Consider the following 17,618-nt stretch of genomic DNA (forward strand, 5'->3'; position numbering starts at 1 on the left):
GCATAGTGGGGGTCCTTATTTTCCTGCTCAACTCCAGATTTAATGTTCGACCCTGAGAGGCCCCACCACTCCTACTTGACACCCATTTCCTAGGCTCCCAGCAGGGCCCTGAATTTCTGGAACAGCCTCCTCTAACATCCCTCAGGAGCTCAATAAACACATTCCAAAGGAATGAATTCATCCATTTATTAAACTTTCCCATGTGCAGGACCTTCTCTGATGGAGCATCATGGGGCCCTTAAGGGAAGGAGGGCTGAGGCAGGGACATGCGTAAGGCCAGAAGCAAGTTTAAAATCTAGGCTTGATTTGAGGTGGGTAAAGGGGAGCTGGGTAAAGATTTCAGAAGATATAACTGGCCTTAACTTGTGCAAATCTTGAGCATGAAGATAGCAGATGGGGAATCAGGCTGGAGGTGATACAGAAGTGATCAATGTGGTGTGGTGGTGAAGATTTCATGTTGAGTGGGGATGTAGGTTCTGAGCCAGGGAAGGTGGTGGCACTTTGTCAGTTGAGACTAGGATGGAGGAAGGACAGAACTTACACCCTGAGTATGGAGGGAATGGAAAAAAACACCAGTGTGTGAGGGAGGGGGTGCTCAGTTGTTCCTTTATTTTGGGGCAGGCAACCGAGGAGGATGACCATCATTCCCTATGCATCCCTCCTGCTGTGTTTGGGAAAGAGCTTCTAGGCCTCTAACATGCTCCAGAGTTTTTAGTTTTTAGTCCAGATGGAAGCCAGAGAAAAACATGGAGAAAAATGAAAGAGCTCCCAAAAACTAAAGCAAAATCCATGGGGTGGGGAGCTAGAAGGCCCCCTTCAAGTAGCTCAGGCCTGGCAGCTTGTGCTGGGCTTGTGGAAGCTTCCCTCCACAGAGGATAAGTAACTTGGGAAGCAAGCCCCAGCACACATAGGGCTTGTGGGTCTGCAGGGCTGGGCCACCAGGGTCACCCACACAGCCAGCACTCCGACCACATACCGGGGCTGTGTGCGCTGGCTTTTTCTGAGCATGTCAGCTCATGACAGTAGGGCAAACCCCAGCCGGTCCGAGGCTGCCCCCTGGTGCCGTCTCACTCCTCCCAAGGGCTCATGTCGGTGTCAATGGCTACGCAGTTGTACGCAGCATAGCGGAGCTTCTCCTCACACACCCTGGCGCTGCAGCGAGGGGTGGGGGATGGGGACTTCGTCATGCCAGGGGCAGAGGTTCCTCAGTCACTACCAAGGATTCTGTGGCTCCATTTTGTGCCCTTCAGTCCCAGGAGTCCTCCTTCCTCCATCCTCAGATGCCACCCTCTCCCGGGGTCCCCAGTCTCCAGCCTAGGAAACCCACCTGGCATAGTGTGGTAGGAAGAGGGTGCTGGAGCAGGTGGAAGACTCAGGCAGCGCGTCTGTGGTCTCATAGCTGGGAACGCAGAGGGACCACAGATCAGGAAGAATTGTTCAGGCACAGGGCAGGGGTCTGACACATATGGGAGGGCAAAGCCTGGCCACAGCCTCTTGGGACCTACCCTCTGCACTCACCCCAGCTTGTCTGGGTAGATGTAGATCCGCGCCGGCAGGCGGCTGCGGCCCGTGACAAAGCGCAGAAAGCGGCTCCGGTCCTCTGGTTGGAGAAGGAAATCAGTGCCCACACGAATGGTCGGGGAGGTTCTATAACTTCTACCCTGCCTCTCTATCCCACAAGTGGAGTCCGAACCCAGGCACCAAACTGCCTTCTTCCACTGACCGTTGGTGAAGCTGTTCAGTGCCTCCCAGAAGTACTGCACCCGTGTGTCAGATGGCTCGAAGTCTTCAAAGCGGGCTGGTGGGGACAGGGCCAGAATTCATCCTTAGGTTCTGACCCCACCTCTGTGCTGCCTGCCCTGTCCCACACTCACTGAGCTTGCGCAGAGCGTCCACAGTGACCTCTGGGTCCCCGCACACCTTCTTCTCCAATTCCTGCCAGGTCAGCAAGTCCAGCACCGCCTGTGGCACCACCTTCAGCAGACCTGCCTGCATGGCTGCCAGCTGGAGAGTAAGGAAAAGGTCTTGCTAGGTCAGAGGACACAACTCCCAGCTCACTGTGGTGAGGACACAGCCTCCACTTACGGAGATAATGTGGGACATGATCTTTGTTCAGCACTGGAAGCATCTCCAAACTCCACTGATAAGCAGGGAATGTGGGGCAGAGGAATGGTGGGGGCCAGAGTTTTTGGGGTTGGTACTGGGGGCCTACTAGGCTGGGCTCTGGCTACTAGAGGCTGTGCAAAGCTCTCTGTTCTACTGGCCACTGGGTAGTACCTGCTCCTTGCTCTCCTCTAGCCGTGCCTTCTGCACCAGTTGGATGAAATGGGTACGGTCCTCATATCCCACCACAATGCCTGTGCCCCCAGGGATCAACTCTACCACTTGCTGGTCACTCAGTACAGTGGTGAATGTTAGTTCCTTCCCAAATTTGAATTCAAATGTCTCCTTGTCCATTCCTTCCATCACTTCCAGGAGCTTCACCTGGGGGTTGCAGAGAGGCACAGAGGTCAGTTTTTTATTGTGGAGACAGTCCTTGTGTTTCCTTAAGATGCTCATAGGGAAGCAGGAGAGACAGCCAGGTACAAAGTCCCCATGCAAGCAATGAGTGCAGTAAGTGGGTCAGTACAAGGGCTACGAAAGCTCCAAGATGATGCCTAACCAGACTTGGAGGCCAGGGAAGGTGTCCTGGAAGAATGACATCTAAGCTGAGACCCAAGTGATGGCTGGGAGTTGGCTGGAAGTTCCACAAGGAAGCCAGGAGGAAAAGGTGGAAAAAGCAAAAGGCCCAAGGAATCTGTTTACTGGAGCCTGAAAGTGAACCAAGTGGCCAGAGATAAGGCCTTTCCAGATTCTGCATGTTACCCTAAGCCCAGAGTTTATCCTAAGCCCAGGGCAGAGCCATTGAAGGGTTTAAATGAAGAGTGAAATGAGTTACTGTGGCTATAGGAGAGCAGGCAGGTAAGAATGGAGACCAGTTTTTGCAGTCAGTGGTTGTGCAAGGTGGCCTGAACCAGGAGGTCAACAGTGAGACAGGAGAAGGGGACAGATTCCAGAGGGAGATGTGACAGCTGGGGAAAGTGAGGGAGGAGGAGTAAAGGATGACCCTGAGGGCCTTGGCATGGGGAGGGGCGGGCAGTGGTGCCTTCTGAGCTAGAGAGCCCTGGAGGACAGCAGACTGAGAAGGGGGCTGAGCCTGAGGTACCGTCTTGGAGCAGATGTCCAGCAAGCTGATGTGCCTATGGCTCTAGTCTTGGGAAAGAGGTTGGGCTGAAGGTAAGGATTTAGGAGTTGTGAATAGAGATAATGAATGAAGCTATGGGAGGGGATGGGATTGGAGAAGGAGCATGTATGATGTAAGAGAAGTTCAGGATAGCCTGTGGGGAGTAGCAACTTCAGGGCTGGGCAGAGGAAACTGGCTCCAGGCCCCACTCACCAGCACAGAGTCCACAGCTGGGAAGTCCTTGCTCCAGCTCACCTCCTCACCAGAGAGCTGCTTCCACACGAAACCGGGCAGAGCCAGGACCTGTGCGACAAATATTCACTACTGCCATCTCACCGTAAGCTGCCCAGCTTTGACTGGCCCTTCTTCCTTCCAGGGGCCAGGGTTGATCTGATGGGGTTCAGATTAGTCTACTCACCAGAAACTCCTTACCCCGGAGAGCAGCCCCCATCAGCTGTCCGATCCACTCATACTTGGCGAAGTCTCGGCAAGAGGGGTTGGGCACATACATATCCCGGGCCTCCCCTGTGCCATTGCCCTGCCCCCAAGACAGAGCTGTCAATATGGCATGGGATGGACCCTACTTTGTTGCCCCTGACTCCCCAAAGAATTCCCTTCCTTCTAGTGGAGGCTCTGAATAATTCCTTTGAAATACACAATGGCTCCTCCTCCTCAATCTGTCCAGAGGCTGCCCTGGGCAACTTGGTTCCTCCTCTCTCCCCTCTCTAGCTCAGCCTGGTGCTTGGGAGGTCTGCAGAGACAAACAGCAGAAACATCATGGGAGATTACCTGGTTGGCTGTCCGCACAAAGAAGGGCAGAGGCACAGGGGTGTCTGCTGAGCTAGGGCATAGCTCTTCTGACATGTCCGCCAGGCTATCCCGGAAACCACCCCCTGAAACGACAAAGAGCCCCAGCCCCCATAATGGGGCAATAAGCAGGTCCCCTATCTCGGTTAGCTGGTGACCCCAGAAATCTCTTCCACTCCAAATAGAGCAGGACCCCTGTTACCCTTTCTCAGGGTCTCACCTTGGTCAATGATGCCTTCTGCAATGAATTTACACTCCCACCACTGATCATAGCGCATAGGCCACCTGTAGGTATGGGTGGATCTCTGTCACCATGCTGGATCAATGCTCAGGACATTTCACCAGCCCAGGGACCAGCCAGTAGTAGGGACTACAGAGCGGTTAGGGATGCCAGAGACAGAATGTGGGTATATATGTATACACGTGCCCTGGGAAAATCCCTCAGTCTCATGCCATACCTATAGTCCAGGGGCTTTTCGTATTTGTCAGAGGGCTTGAGGCCTTCATAAACCTGTGGGCAGGGGAAAGGAGAGGAGTGGTAGGAAAGTCTGTCAAGAACCGGCTTCATTCTTGCCCAAAGGCCTCTGTCCACTCCCTCCTGGCCCAGCCCTCTAGGCCCTTGACTGACCCTCCCTGAGTCTGACTCCAAATGGTCCAGACCTGAGTGAAAACTGCATTCTTGCAGGCAGGGTCCCTTAGGGGGCAGGCACGGTGTTCCATGGCAAGGCGCCGGTTGATGTACAGGCGTGGCATGAAGCTGGGTTTGCTGCTCTCGGAGTCACGCAGACACTGGGCCACCAAGCCTGGCCGCTGGCGTGACAGCAGCAGGAACTGCTTTACTTGCTGGTGGGGAAAAGTGGCCAGAGCAGAGCAGCAGGCAGTCGGCCTCTGTCCAGGCTCTGGAACCTTCCTCTATGCCTGGACCCAATTCTACAGTTTTAGTCTACTGCTAGCCCATCCCAAGTCCTTACTTCCAGTCTCACCCTTAGTCCACCCACCAGGGGGAGCCTCCTGCCCACCCCCTCCCAGGCCACATCCCCATGTCATACTCACATCTACCTGCACACTTCTCTCAAGTCATCTTTAGCAGCTAGTAACTTCTAGTATGTACCTTTCATGCAACTTGCCCTGTTAATGCTGTCCCCTCTACTCCCCCAGCTCTTGTGTGTTTCACATACTATCTGGGGAAGAGCACCCCAAACACTAAATTTTGAATATTTGTGTCGGGCTTTCTTATGTTCCCAGAGCCCAGCAAAAGTTTTAGGAACTCTCTGCTGAAGAGAGAACAAATGCACGAGCAGGAAGGGGGAGCCCACAGCCCAAACCAGCACCGAGTGGGTGAGGCTCACCTTAATTTCACTGAAGGTGCCCAGTGTGTGGTCCCAGGCAGGTACCAGGTGGTGCAGGACACTGTCTAGGATCTTTATGAATCTGGGGTGGGCAAGTAAAGATAACTGCAGCTAAAGAGTTTGGCATGGATGTAAAATCCACTCACTCCTCAACACACAGGGACTGGAGAAGGCAGGGTGGAGGAGCTGTTCTGACCCCTTGAAATCTTACAATATAAGACTGCCTGCACATAGACATACAATGGCCAAGATGGGGGGAAGGAAGGGTCTGGCAGGCCCAGAACCACAGCCACCTCTGTAGGAGAACAGCTCTGCGGTACAGAACTTCCGGGTCTGTGCCTTCCAGGCGTGGATATCGCACTAGACTGGTTGGCTGGAATAGGTCTGCGTTCAACCCTAGTTCCCGCTGTTTGGAAGACTTGATCTTGACCCCTCGAAGACGCACATCAATCCCATCATCTGGGGGAAGAAGTCAGAGTGAAGTCACTGTCCTGCTGCCTTCTTGGCCCTCAGACCAGAGAATGGCTCCTTAATGCTTAGCCCTTTGTCACTCTTAGCCCTTTGGGATTCCCTTCTACTGCCTGATTCTGATTATTATATTCTTTGTTGGCTATTCTGACCACCACTGTAAGGTTGGGATGCCTGAGGGTCCCAGCTCAGTTCATCTTCCAGGTGACCACCTCTATGACTTTCAGGCAGACCTATACCTGGCACTTACTACCTGGCTCAGGCCCCAAAGCTTCAAATCCTGTAGTTCAGTATCACCTTCATCCTAACTGCAAGCCCATCTCCTTCTCTCCATGCTCCCTGCCAGCTAGCCCTCATCTACATACTAGGGCTCTCTTTCCCTCCTTACAGTCTTAAGCCCCACCTCGGCACTCGACGATGCGGATCTCGATGATTGGGAGGTGGACAGTCATGTCCTCCAGGACACAGACATCCCCGATCAGGGTCCTGAGGAGATGGATGTGAAGCACCTGGGGTACCTGTGGCCAACCTTCTGCTTCCAAGCTAGGCCAGGCCCCATTGCTAGGATCATACCTCACCTCCCAACCCAGCCAGCTTGCTCACTCACTCGTCAATGCTCACGTCACTCAGCTTCTTCAGGTTGTCCCCTTCGCCCCCATAGACCACCACCCGCTTAGGCATAAAGTTGTCATCTGTGGTATCCACTGTGAGCAGCAGCTTCCTGGGGGTCAGATTATGCACGTGGGTCTCTGTACGGTCACAGGCACATGACTCACTCACTCTGACCTACACAGAGCCCACTCACTTGACAATGGTGCCCTTTTTCATGGTAAGCCGTACCCAGTGCTGGCACTGGGACCCATCGCTTTCCCAGTAGGTGTCTGCATTGCTGTCTGTCAGGCAGGACACATTGAACTCCTCCTGGGGAGGGGCAGAATGGTGGAGTTAGCTTCCCCCAACTCCCTGCACTGGGGTTGTGCTTTGGGCCAGGCAGCACAGAAGAGAAAGCACAGTGGGGTTGGGTTAAAAGTGCAGCTGGTATGGACAGAGGTGTCTAGGGGTTCCTATAGGGCTGCCAAGACCGAGGGCTGCACCATGTCTAGCCTGTGGAGATTCACGTTTTGGCCTTGACCTAGAGATGGGGGTTCTGGATCTAGCAACATGTGACTACACCTTGCTTGGGTTGGGAGGAGTCCCAGCACCCACCGTGTAGGAGGAAACGTCTATGCTCTCCACATACTGCTTCACGCTACCCAGGTTCTCATCCTCCTTGCCCAGGTGGTCATACAAGAAGTGGATCAGGTCCTCGTCGCACTCGTAGGTCCACGTCGGGGGCACATAGCTAAGTAACCCCAAGTCCCTAATTAGGTCGGGCCCAGACCTGGTGATCCTTCCATCCCATCCCATCCCACATCACTCACAGTAGCCTCTGTACAGCTTCCGTGTATGCCTCGGCTGGCTGAGGCCTCGATCCAAGGCGATACGAATATGTCAGGTCCACCACCTGTTCCCATCTGTGGGCAAAGAGTGGGGGGTGGCGTGGAGAAACACCAGCGGGCTGCAGAACATCCCTCCAGGGACCGGCGCCTTCCCTAGAACGCTCTCTCCTCTGAACTAGGCACCCAGAAGCCCCAGCCCAGCTCCCAGGTCCGCCCGCCCCCACCTCCCGGGCTGCGCCCGAGCCGTTTCCACCTCTCGGGGAAGCGGAGTCGGCCAGCAGGCTCCGCCCCTCGGGCGCCGGACCTGAGCACCGGGCGGAAGTCCACGCCGAAGAGCTGCTGCTGCCGCAGGAGGTGGTCGGGGGTGTCGATGGGCACGAGGCGGGCTCCGCCTTCCGCGGGGCGGCACACTAGCAACCATCCTTCTAGCAGCCCGCAGTCGCCCAGGTGTTCCGACAGCTGCTCCTGCCGAGGCGCGCCAGATGAGGACAGTCGTCAGGGAACCGTCCAGCGGCCCGGCCCGCCCAAGGCAAAGGCCAACGAGCGCAACGCCAGCTCAGTATGGGGGAGCGGAGGGGAACAGCCGGGGCTTCCCTGGCCTGGGGTGTTTTGCTGGCGGGCGCACCTTGGTCAGCTTCACCCAGAGCCCGTGGCCATTGCATAGCTCCTCGCCTGTGGTGCGCACGCAGGCGCCGCGCCGGAGCTCGATGCTGTCGCGGGCAGCGCGGAGGGGCCCGGGGGCCGGACCCGCGGCTCCCACACGCAGCCCCAGGCCCTCCGCCTCCCACACCGGCAGCAGCACTCGCGACGGCCCTGCCGGGTCTTTGTAAAGCTTGTAGAGCACCTCGCGCGGCACGAAAGCCAGCGCCGCTGGCAGTGGCTGTCCGGCGCGGAGGTTCTGCGCTGCCTCCGCCAGGAAGCGCACACGGCCCAGCAGCTGCCGTGGGGACTCCAGTGCTGCCCCCGGGCCCGGGCCCGCCATGGCTAAGCGACAGGGGGAAGCCCAGAGAAGGGCCCTTTTCAGCAGCAACGGCCGCAAAGGCTGCTTGAGCTTCCCACCAAGCTCTGCCGCCTTCGGCCCGCCCCCGCCGTAAGTTCTGGACTAAGCGCACAGTGCGCTCCTGCCGTATTGCCCCATGTACTCGGATACTCAAACCATTACCTTCCTCTGTGCCTTCCACTCAGCCAACCAGGCCCAAGTTTAGTAGTTTCTACTTTATCAATCTTCCCTTCTCCATCCCCTTTGCTACTACCATTTTATTCCTACTACTGCTACCTTCATTCAAGCTACCGTCCCATCTAGCCTGAATCATTGCAACAGCCATTTTTCTGGTCCTCTGGCCTCCAGTTTAGCCTCTCCACCCACAAAGAGTCATATTACAACCCGAAGAATCTTTAAAAATCTACTAGACAGTCTTCTCGGGCTCCCCATCCTAGGGACAGGTGACTAAAATGTTTGAGAGAATAATCTACCCAGCCCTGCCACTGACAGAAGTCTTGAGTCATTCAGTCTTGAATGGTGGTTAGTCCTAATTCCAGGACACTGATGATCATTACCCAGCTTCTCCCAGGAATTCTGAACCAGATGAGAGGGAAGGCGGACGTGGGAAAGGAGGAAGCAAAGATGGACAGGAGCTGTTGGTGAAGTACATACACTCATGGAGGAAAAGGAAACTGTTCATACCCCCTTGTTTTTAAAAACAGTTTTGACATATTCATATACCATGCAATTCACCCATTTGAAGTGTATAATTCAATGGGTTTTGACATGTTACATTAATTTTAAAAAATTGTAGTAAAATAGCAAAATAGATACAACAAAATTTGCTGTTTTACTCATTTTTAAAGTGTACGATTATCTATGCCCAAAACTTTTCATCATCCCAAACAGAAACTCTGTACCTTTCAAGCAGTAACTCCTCATTGCCTCTCTCTCCAGCCTCTGGTAAACTCTAATCTACTTTCTGTGTCCATGAATTTTCCTATTCAGATATTTCATGTAAGTGGAACCATAACAATGTTCATCTTTTTGTGTCTTATTTCACTCAGCATAATGTAGCATCTATCAGAACTTAATTTCTTTTTATGGCTCAATAATATTCCATTACATGTTTATTTACATTTTGTTTATCCAGTGATCTGTTAATTGATGGACATTTGGGTAGAAACTTTGTTTTGACAGTTTTCAAATAGAAGTTATCAAGACAGAAATAAAAAGTGATGTAATTTTTTAATATTATGCAATTTTGTTTTCCACTTTTTTCTCCCTAGGAACCTGAGAACACAGTGACTCTCTTCCCCTTTCTCCAAGCTATTTGTATGCTGTTACACTAGTACAGAATAGTGAACAAAGGCACCTCACCAGGGCCTTCATGACCTGTACTCTGTAGACATTTCCAACCTCTTTAATTCCATCAGAGTGATCTCCTGGTTCCCATAATAGCCCTTTTTTTTTTCATCTTTGCACATGCTGTTGCTCCTGCTTAGAACACCCCCACCACTTTCTCCAATTAAACCAGGAGCCCTTGCTAGTTGCTTCTAGTTTTCTCTTAAAACATTTACTGTTGTGATTGCTGATTTCTCTTTGTCTGGAGCCCCTTAAAGGAAGGGGCTATCTTGTTGACCCCTGTAACCTCCACAAATACCATAGTGCCCAGCTCTTAGGAGGTAATATAGCCAATGATACCGGTTTCGTTTCATAATCCACTGTACGCCTGGGTGGGCCCGGCATGAGACTGTTTGAATTATGGTCAGTGGGAATGAAAGTGGGTCTTCGGCCGAACCTTCGGGACTCCCAGGCCACCAGATACGTGCCAATTCCTCAAGGCCTGGTAAATTGTAGTAAAAGAGAAATTCTTTCGGCGGCGGACGTTTGTTTCTGCGTCGCTATAGCGGACTTTACGGTAAGAGAGGTAAGGGGTCCTACCGGCAGCTGCCAGGGCAGCCGGATAGTTGTTGCTGGAGTCTGATCATGTGACTTTCAACATGGCTACGGCCCTAGCTCATTCCAGGAAGGGGCGGAGCATGGGCAGGGGCAGGCTCAGATTCAGGTTAACGTGGGGACTATGCTCGCAGTTACAGACCGCTTATCATGGAGGCGAACCGGTTAGGGTGAGTTCTTTGCACTACGCGACGGGCCAGCGAGGCTTTGGACCCGAATCCTCCAGCTCAGGAACCTGTTCCTGTGCCCGCCCTTCCCCTATCCTAGAGAGCTCCCAACCCGAACCCCAGTGACTGAACTCCCGAATAGCCCATTCGTGGATTCCCGAGACCTTCATCGCAGGGACTGCCCAGTTGGACTACGTCCATCAGACCTTTATTTAGGGGATGCCCCTGGATTTTTCTAATCCTCAAATTAGGATCCCTATTCGGGACCGTTAACTCTGATGCCTCGACTATCCCCCAGCCTGGGATCTATCACCCCGGGAACCAGCCCACTGGTACACCGGTTCCTGATATTTTTTGGTCCCCAAATCCCCAAACTATCCTTACTGGGCTTTCGTTCCCCTACTTCCCCAGTGTCTCCAGTGGCTTTGAGCTTGTAGAAGCTGGGACTGCTTGTAGGGTAGAGGCCCCACCGCGGGCCCTTCTAGTCTTGTGCACCACCTGATAGGCAGAGAGAAGGCGAAATGGGCGGGGAGCCATATAGCTTGGGAGCTGGCCTGGAGAAAGCAGATAGCGGTGCTGGACTGAATCCTCCCTTAAGAACCCAAGCCTTCCCAAACTCCCAGCCTAGCTTACTGATATCTACCTCTAACACCTCCTGAACTCCAGACCCCAGGGTTTTCCAGAGCTGAAGAACGACACGTTTCTGAGAGCAGCCTGGGGAGAAGACACTGACTACACTCCCGTTTGGTGCATGCGGCAGGCAGGCCGCTACTTACCAGGTCGGAGTCGGGGCCAGAGCCTGGGAATCTAGGCAGAATTCTGGAGGGTGAAAAGTTCTGGAGGGGAAGAGGAGGCTTCAGAGGTTCCTCAAGGCTGAGCCCTGTGCCTTTCCTCTTCTGTCTGCAGAGTTTAGGGAAACTCGGGCAGCCCAGGACTTTTTCAGCACCTGTCGCTCCCCAGAGGCCTGCTGTGAACTGACTCTACAGGTGAGGGGCCCACTAAGGAGGGAGGAACTTATGCCCTCAGCTTGGCACCTAGCAACTTATCTTCTGTTTCCTACAGCCACTGCGTCGCTTCCCTCTGGATGCTGCCATCATCTTTTCCGACATCCTTGTTGTACCCCAGGTACATGCTTAAACCTGATTTTGGAACGGGTGAAAAAGGGAAGATAGTCAAGGCTCAGGATAAACACTTATTTTCACTGGACAGAGGGAAGAACTTGGGATGAAGGAGATGGAGTCTGCCTAAGTTTTGTTCTTCTTTTCCTCTTTCCTGGCATGGGCTGAAAAGTCTTTCCTCCTGGAGTTTACAGGTTGGGTACCCAGATGTTTTCTCCCCATTCAGGCACTGGGCATGGAGGTGACCATGGTGCCTGGCAAAGGGCCCAGCTTCCCAGAGCCATTAAGAGAAGAGCAGGACTTAGAGCACCTCAGGGATCCAGCAACTGTGGCCTCTGAGCTGGGCTATGTGTTCCAGGCCATCACCCTCACACGGCAACAGCTGGCTGGGCGTGTGCCTCTGATTGGCTTTGCTGGTGCCCCGGTAATATGGACCAGAATAGGGACTTGGGCATGGGGAAAACATCCTGACAGGTCTGGTGGAGACAAGGGAAGGAGGTGTCAGTCTGGCTTCAATGCCTGTGACATCCTCTTTGTATCCTTTTATAGTGGACACTGATGACATACATGGTTGAGGGTGGCAGCTCAAGCACCATGGCTCAGGCCAAGCGCTGGCTTTACCAGAGACCACAGGCCAGTCACCAGCTGCTTCGCACCCTCACTGATGCTCTGGTCCCATATTTGGTGGGACAAGTGGCTGCTGGTGCCCAGGTGAGTCCTGAGGGAGAGATAAATAGGCTGGAGTTTAGTCTATAAGGACCAGAAGCAACAAAGTTCCCTGCACCTGAGATAGTAGATGTCTCAATGCCAAGAACAAAAGTTTGGGGTGCAATGATCTGTCCAGAGCAGCTAAGCCCACCTTGACACTGGCAGACTTAGTGCTCCGTGTTCTCAGAAACCAAAGCTAACACTGGGAATCTGGAGAACACAAAACTTTTTGACCGCAACTGGGCCTATAGGCTTAGGAGCTATCAGGGGTTGACATCACTTGGGGAAAATTGAGGCACTTTTTGTGTGCAGGCCCTGAGCTACTTCCTCTGTTACATCTTTTTCTTCACCACCCCCTAACTGCAGGCATTGCAACTCTTTGAGTCCCATGCCGGGCATCTTGGCCCACAGCTCTTCAGTAAGTTTGCACTGCCCTACATCCGTGATGTGGCCAAGCGAGTAAAGGCTGGGCTGCAGGAGTCAGGCCTGGCACCAGTGCCCATGGTAAGGATGGGGATGGCTCTGGTGAGTGAAGGCGGGCCTGTGGAACTTTCAGAGTTAAGTACTGCTTTGAATGAGGTGACCACTGGAGGGCAGCAGAGGTGCAGCTGAGATAGGTTAGTGGGCAGGCAAGGCCCTCTGTGGCCTCAGAGCTGCCTTTTCCCGTAGATCATCTTTGCTAAGGATGGACATTTTGCTCTGGAGGAGTTAGCCCAAGCTGGCTACGAGGTAGTTGGGCTTGACTGGACAGTGGCCCCAGAGAAAGCTCGGTGAGTGATGGAGGGTGAGGTGGAAGGGGTGCAGCTGCCGTATGTGCAGTCACCAGAACTTGGCACCGACTCTGCTTCCAGGGAGCGTGTGGGGAAGACTGTGGCCTTGCAGGGCAACCTGGACCCTTGTGCCCTGTATGCATCTGAGGTAACAAGCAGGGTCCCTATGTGTGTCTATGAGTTTGTGCACTCCCACAGCAGTGGATATTACTGTGTTTTTATTATGTCTGTTTGTCCCTCCCCTCTACAACATACACACCATGTGAGCTCTAGGAAGGCAGAAATTCTTTCTGTTGTCTGTTTTTTCTTAGCACTAAGCCCATACTAGGCATACAGTAAACATTTTTTAAAGTAATATTTGAATAAATAACACTATGTAGAAGCATGCTTATGTGTATATGTGTCATTACTGTGTATAGGGAGGATGGAGGCTTGCTGGCCCCTCCTATAGCCAGTGCCCTGTTGGTCCCCCAGGAGGAGATCGGACGGCTGGTGCGGCAGATGCTGGATGATTTTGGGCCACAGCGCTACATTGCCAACCTGGGCCATGGACTTTACCCTGACATGGACCCAGAACACGTAGGGGCCTTTGTGGATGCCGTGCACAGACACTCACGTCTGCTTCGTCAGAACTGAGCATAACCTTTTCCCTCAAGTACCACTAATACTGATGATTGATTGTTTCTAGGAGAATAAAAGTTCCATCGTTGGAGAAGTCTAGCATGTGGTTTTATTTGTGAAAGATCTGTGCCCCAATCCTCAGTTCCTTCTTAGTCTCTGCTCCTTCCCTGGGCATTTCTACATATTCTCCCACAAGTTATAGGAGCCCAGATATCAGTGAATATGTACGATAGGATTTACTGTCATGGCTGTCACCACCATCTTGCTCTCAGATCTAAAACTCCAGAACTACATGGGGCTGGGGAGAGCCCCCTAGCAGTAGAGCTGTGACATTTGAGAGAAATGAGGTCCCCACAGCATACAAGGCCAAATTGATAGGACCTTGTGTCTGGGGAGATAGGGGAGTACAGATCAGAGAGGGGCACAAAAGTAGCTAGAATACTTCAGAGAGGGTTCTGGAGGAAGATGGGGCCTAGGTGAGCAGGAAAAACTAAGTGTCCTTCAGCTCTGACCCCAAAATATGGGGAGGACATAAAGACTCAGAGCTAGGTTGCTTAGGATTAGAGCCTTAGACTTGTATCACTGAATCACAAAGTCCTCTGAAGCCAAAAGGCCCTATGACACTCAGGATTGCTTTGTATTATTTTCTGAGTATACCCTCTAATTTTCTCAGGATCTTGTTGTGTCTGCCCATCACAGTGGTACTTCCTGGGACAAGGCTCTGCGGTGCCTGTGAACTCTGGAGAGGGGTGTGGCAGAAAATTCTTCATCATTCCACCTCTCCTTAAACAACTAGGAGCCTACAGTCTATTGCCCATGCAGCTCCCTGTCCCAGCCTGGGCAATACAGGAGAGAGAAGGGCCCCATTTATTGAGAGAACACAGTTTCTTATTTTAGAAAAATGATCTTTTCTGTGATCCATGATTTATTCATAGAAAAGCACTGCGAGTTCACACACTTGCTAAAAATGGCAATCGTGATATAGAAATGGGAGTGGCTGCTTTTTTTTCAAAACCAACCTATTGGGCTAAGAGGTAGGGGCCCATGGCTGGACAGTAAGCCGTCAGTAGCCACAAACAGCAAATACAACTTACTGGTTAGTGTGGAGGAAAAAAAAGTCACAAACAGTTTGTCAAAGAAGGGAAAACAAAGGAGACAGAGAGGTCCTTAGTGCATACTCTATTAGCTATACCACCCCTTCCCTATCACACCCCACCCTCTACTCGGGAACTAAAACATGGAACAGTGAACACCAAGACACTGGCATCCAAACGACTCTTCTGAACACCCTTGCTGCCTCCTGTAACAATGCCAGGCAGATCACAGGGTCAGGAAAGCAGCAGGGCCATGACACACTGTGGAGGTCAGCCAGGGCTAAGATGGGGGTGCCCATTAGGGCTAGAAACTAGTCAGGAAGGGAAAGGCTCAATGCATTCCAGCCCCAGCCTCCAGATTAGCGACCAATGGGACTGTGAAAAAAGCAGGTAGAGGAAGCTTGAGGTAAAGAGGCAAGGGCAGAAAGCAGGTACAAGGCAAGATGAGAACTGTGGAGTGGAAGGAACTACTCTTGGGGGAGAAGAACACAGTGCTTAGAAGGTTGTTTGGTAACAAACTGCAGAGATGGGGAACATGTTTAGCTGTTGAGAGAGACTAAGGAACGAAGATGAGAGATCTGGCAAAAACAGAAGGGACTCATTCATGCAGATCCTTAAACATGAATTCAGACATAACCTGTGTGTCAAAATATAGTTACACATACAAAGACAGACCAGTGGAGAGCAGGCATACACAGGTACAAACGAGTGTTTATACATAAGCATTTGTGTGTGCCCGACACACACTCACTAAACATGCATTGATGAACATGAATGCACAGATATGTATTCTTACATGTTCACACAGGTGTATATCCTCACACAGAAACCCCCAGTCTAGCACACAAGATATGTTAACACAGATACAGACAAGACAGATGTATATAAATATACATGTGCCCATATAGACAGGTATGTATGATGTATCTCTGCACACAGAGACACATGTACTTAGCCATACAGATATATAAACACATACATAATTAGAGATAAAACCAGACACTCTCTAACACAAAGGTGACCAGAGTAGATGAATGTGAGCTTAGTGGCCTCCCAGACCACCTTCTCCCTGCACTTGTTTCTTAGGAGCTCAGAAGGCTCCTAGAAAGGCATGTGAAGCAGGAGCAAGAGCTTCAGTGTCTCATGGCTTTGTGAGGCAAAAGTCTTTTAAGTCCAGTCCTGGCCCTGCCCCTCACCCTCCACTAGGCTATAGATTCCCCGTCTGCAGGCTGGGGTTTCTGCATAGACTAGACTTGGGATTTATTCTAATTGGCCATTTTTCCTCCCTGCCACCCCCACTCTTCTACTGCCAACAGCATACAGTCTGCAAGGGAAACCTGAGAAATGGTTGAGTCTCCTCAGAAAACAAGCCTATTTTGCCACCCACAGCTACTTCAAGTACCCATCAAATTAGAACCAGAATTATAAATAGTTACAACTTTACAATGTAATTGGCAACACATATACTATAGTATTTACAGTACCATAAATGCTTCTGTTTCTCTGGTTAAGCAATCCCTGAGACGGAACAGTGTTCTGTATTTGCCAAGGTAGGGAGGGCCAGTGCCCAGGACACGCAGTACATAGGGGCGTGAGGTGGCATGTTGTGGGGCTTGATCTGCAGGGCCCAGCTCCTCTAGGAACAGTGGGCTATAGTGAGAACCTCGCCAAGGAAGGCATATTGGCTAGAGGTGGACTCTCCCCATGCTTAGCCCTGTGGTCCTTTGGCTTCAGCCACAGGTGCTCAGAGTCCTCTCAGGGTAGACAAATGTTTCAGTGTCCTTGGCCTGACCTGATGGTACGTGAGGGCCCAGGCTGCCCCAGCAGTGAGCTGTCTGCTTTCTCAGCCAAAGCGCTCTCGAACCAGCAGCATCAGCTTCTTCTTGCCTTTGTAGATTTGTTTGAGGTTGTCGATGAATTGGGCGAACTGCAGGTGGCCATCCTGGGGCAGCAGGAAGGTCTCCCGAGCCTTGCTCAGAAACTCAATGAACTCTCCGTAGTGGCGAGGGCTGATGTGTGTCAGGCGCGAGTGTGTAGTATTGATATAGGCATTGATGGTGGCATCTAGCAGCTGGCGCAGTGGGGCTTTGTCAGTGGACATAAGTTTTCCAGAACTGCGGCGGCCTGGGATGCCAGCTAGGCCAGGCGCGGTCACTGTGCAGCGCCGCAGGATGTCTGAAAGGACTGTGGCACAGTGCACGCTCCTCACCACTAGGGGAATGAGGGCTGCCAGCTCATTCTTGCCTAGAGAGTGGCTGAGGGCACACGCCCAGAGCACGTCATTGATGGCTGGATGGGTGTCCTGATTGTAGGCCAGGTTGAGATGGCTCATGGCCATTGAGGCCAGCCTGAAGGCACGTAGCGGGTAGCCACGGAGCTCCATGTAGCGGGCGATGGTGAACAGCTGCGAATGGGTCATGCCACTAGTGGCAGCATCAATGGCGATCTGGTAGGCTGCTTCAAAGGCGATGTGGTCTTTCTCACAGAGTGTAAGCGCTGACAGGGCACAACTCTGTGGATCCTTCATAGCACACTGCAGGGCCAGCGTGCGAGCACAGCTAGCCAGCTCCTCCCGCTGTGGATAGTCAAGACTGAGGCGCAAGATAGTGGTGTGGGATACGGCTGTGGCAGCCACAATGCTAGTAGCCTCGGTGGGGGTGAAGAGTGTGTACCAGCTCTGCAAGATGTTCACCAGGGCCCGCACACCTGTCAGGGAGAGCCTGAGCTCAGCCGTAGCCATCAGGGTCCCAATCCAGGTCTGCCCAGATTACCATATGGGATCAGAACTTAGCCTGCGGAGATTTCTCTCAGCAGCCTTGAGATGATCTGAGGCAAACCAGGGCAAGGGGAGTATCCCGGATGGCCAGACCCTGTCTAGGGTCTCTTCCCATCCCTTCCTTTCCCAGGTCAGCG

The 17,618-nt window shown here is 52.4% G+C and overlaps 3 protein-coding genes across 9 annotated transcripts in view; 1 reads left to right on the forward strand and 2 right to left on the reverse strand.

Annotated features, from left to right (window-relative positions):
- Positions 1-172: 172 nt before the first annotated feature.
- HECTD3 (HECT domain E3 ubiquitin protein ligase 3) lies at positions 173-9,412 on the reverse strand. 4 transcript variants are annotated; one of them, XM_036892974.2, is made up of 21 exons: positions 7,912-9,412; positions 7,591-7,751; positions 7,269-7,361; positions 7,054-7,189; positions 6,653-6,768; positions 6,455-6,568; positions 6,251-6,333; positions 5,673-5,838; positions 5,380-5,461; positions 4,691-4,873; positions 4,489-4,541; positions 4,251-4,315; positions 4,013-4,116; positions 3,642-3,761; positions 3,437-3,526; positions 2,383-2,484; positions 1,875-2,004; positions 1,724-1,798; positions 1,519-1,600; positions 1,328-1,399; positions 173-1,152 (listed from the first exon to the last, which is right to left on the reverse strand). In XM_036892974.2, the coding sequence occupies exons 1-21, from the start codon at positions 8,266-8,268 to the stop codon at positions 1,068-1,070; spliced, it is 2,469 nt and encodes an 822-aa protein (XP_036748869.1). In that variant the 5' UTR covers positions 8,269-9,412; the 3' UTR covers positions 173-1,067. The 4 variants fall into 4 exon arrangements, 3 of the variants coding, with proteins under 3 accessions (XP_036748869.1, XP_036748866.1, XP_036748868.1); XM_036892971.2 differs by having other exon boundaries at positions 2,278-2,484; positions 7,912-9,396; XM_036892973.2 differs by having other exon boundaries at positions 1,078-1,224; positions 2,278-2,484; positions 7,912-9,407.
- An 834-nt stretch (positions 9,413-10,246) lies between these two features.
- UROD (uroporphyrinogen decarboxylase) lies at positions 10,247-13,710 on the forward strand. Of its 4 annotated transcripts, XM_036893134.2 has the most exons (10): positions 10,248-10,397; positions 11,061-11,173; positions 11,301-11,380; positions 11,457-11,519; positions 11,739-11,936; positions 12,062-12,223; positions 12,587-12,724; positions 12,890-12,990; positions 13,072-13,138; positions 13,465-13,710. In XM_036893134.2, exons 1-10 carry the CDS (start codon positions 10,378-10,380, stop codon positions 13,624-13,626), a joined length of 1,104 nt encoding a protein of 367 aa, XP_036749029.1. In that variant the 5' UTR covers positions 10,248-10,377; the 3' UTR covers positions 13,627-13,710. The 4 variants fall into 4 exon arrangements, with proteins under 4 accessions (XP_036749033.1, XP_036749030.1, XP_036749032.1 ...); XM_036893138.2 differs by lacking the exon at positions 11,739-11,936 and having other exon boundaries at positions 10,247-10,397; XM_036893135.2 differs by lacking the exon at positions 11,457-11,519 and having other exon boundaries at positions 10,247-10,397.
- Positions 13,711-13,827: 117 nt separating this feature from the next.
- Positions 13,828-17,618, reverse strand: part of ZSWIM5 (zinc finger SWIM-type containing 5) — a 167,886-nt gene continuing 164,095 nt past the window's right edge. Inside the window, exon 14 of the mRNA XM_036893030.2 lies at positions 13,828-17,411. Coding sequence (XP_036748925.2) covers positions 16,549-17,411 — 863 coding nt within the window. The 3' untranslated portion in view covers positions 13,828-16,548. The remainder of the gene's footprint in view (positions 17,412-17,618) is intronic.

The sequence above is a fragment of the Manis pentadactyla genome, chromosome 4 (assembly GCF_030020395.1).
Source record: "Manis pentadactyla isolate mManPen7 chromosome 4, mManPen7.hap1, whole genome shotgun sequence".
Lineage (NCBI taxonomy): Eukaryota > Metazoa > Chordata > Mammalia > Pholidota > Manidae > Manis > Manis pentadactyla.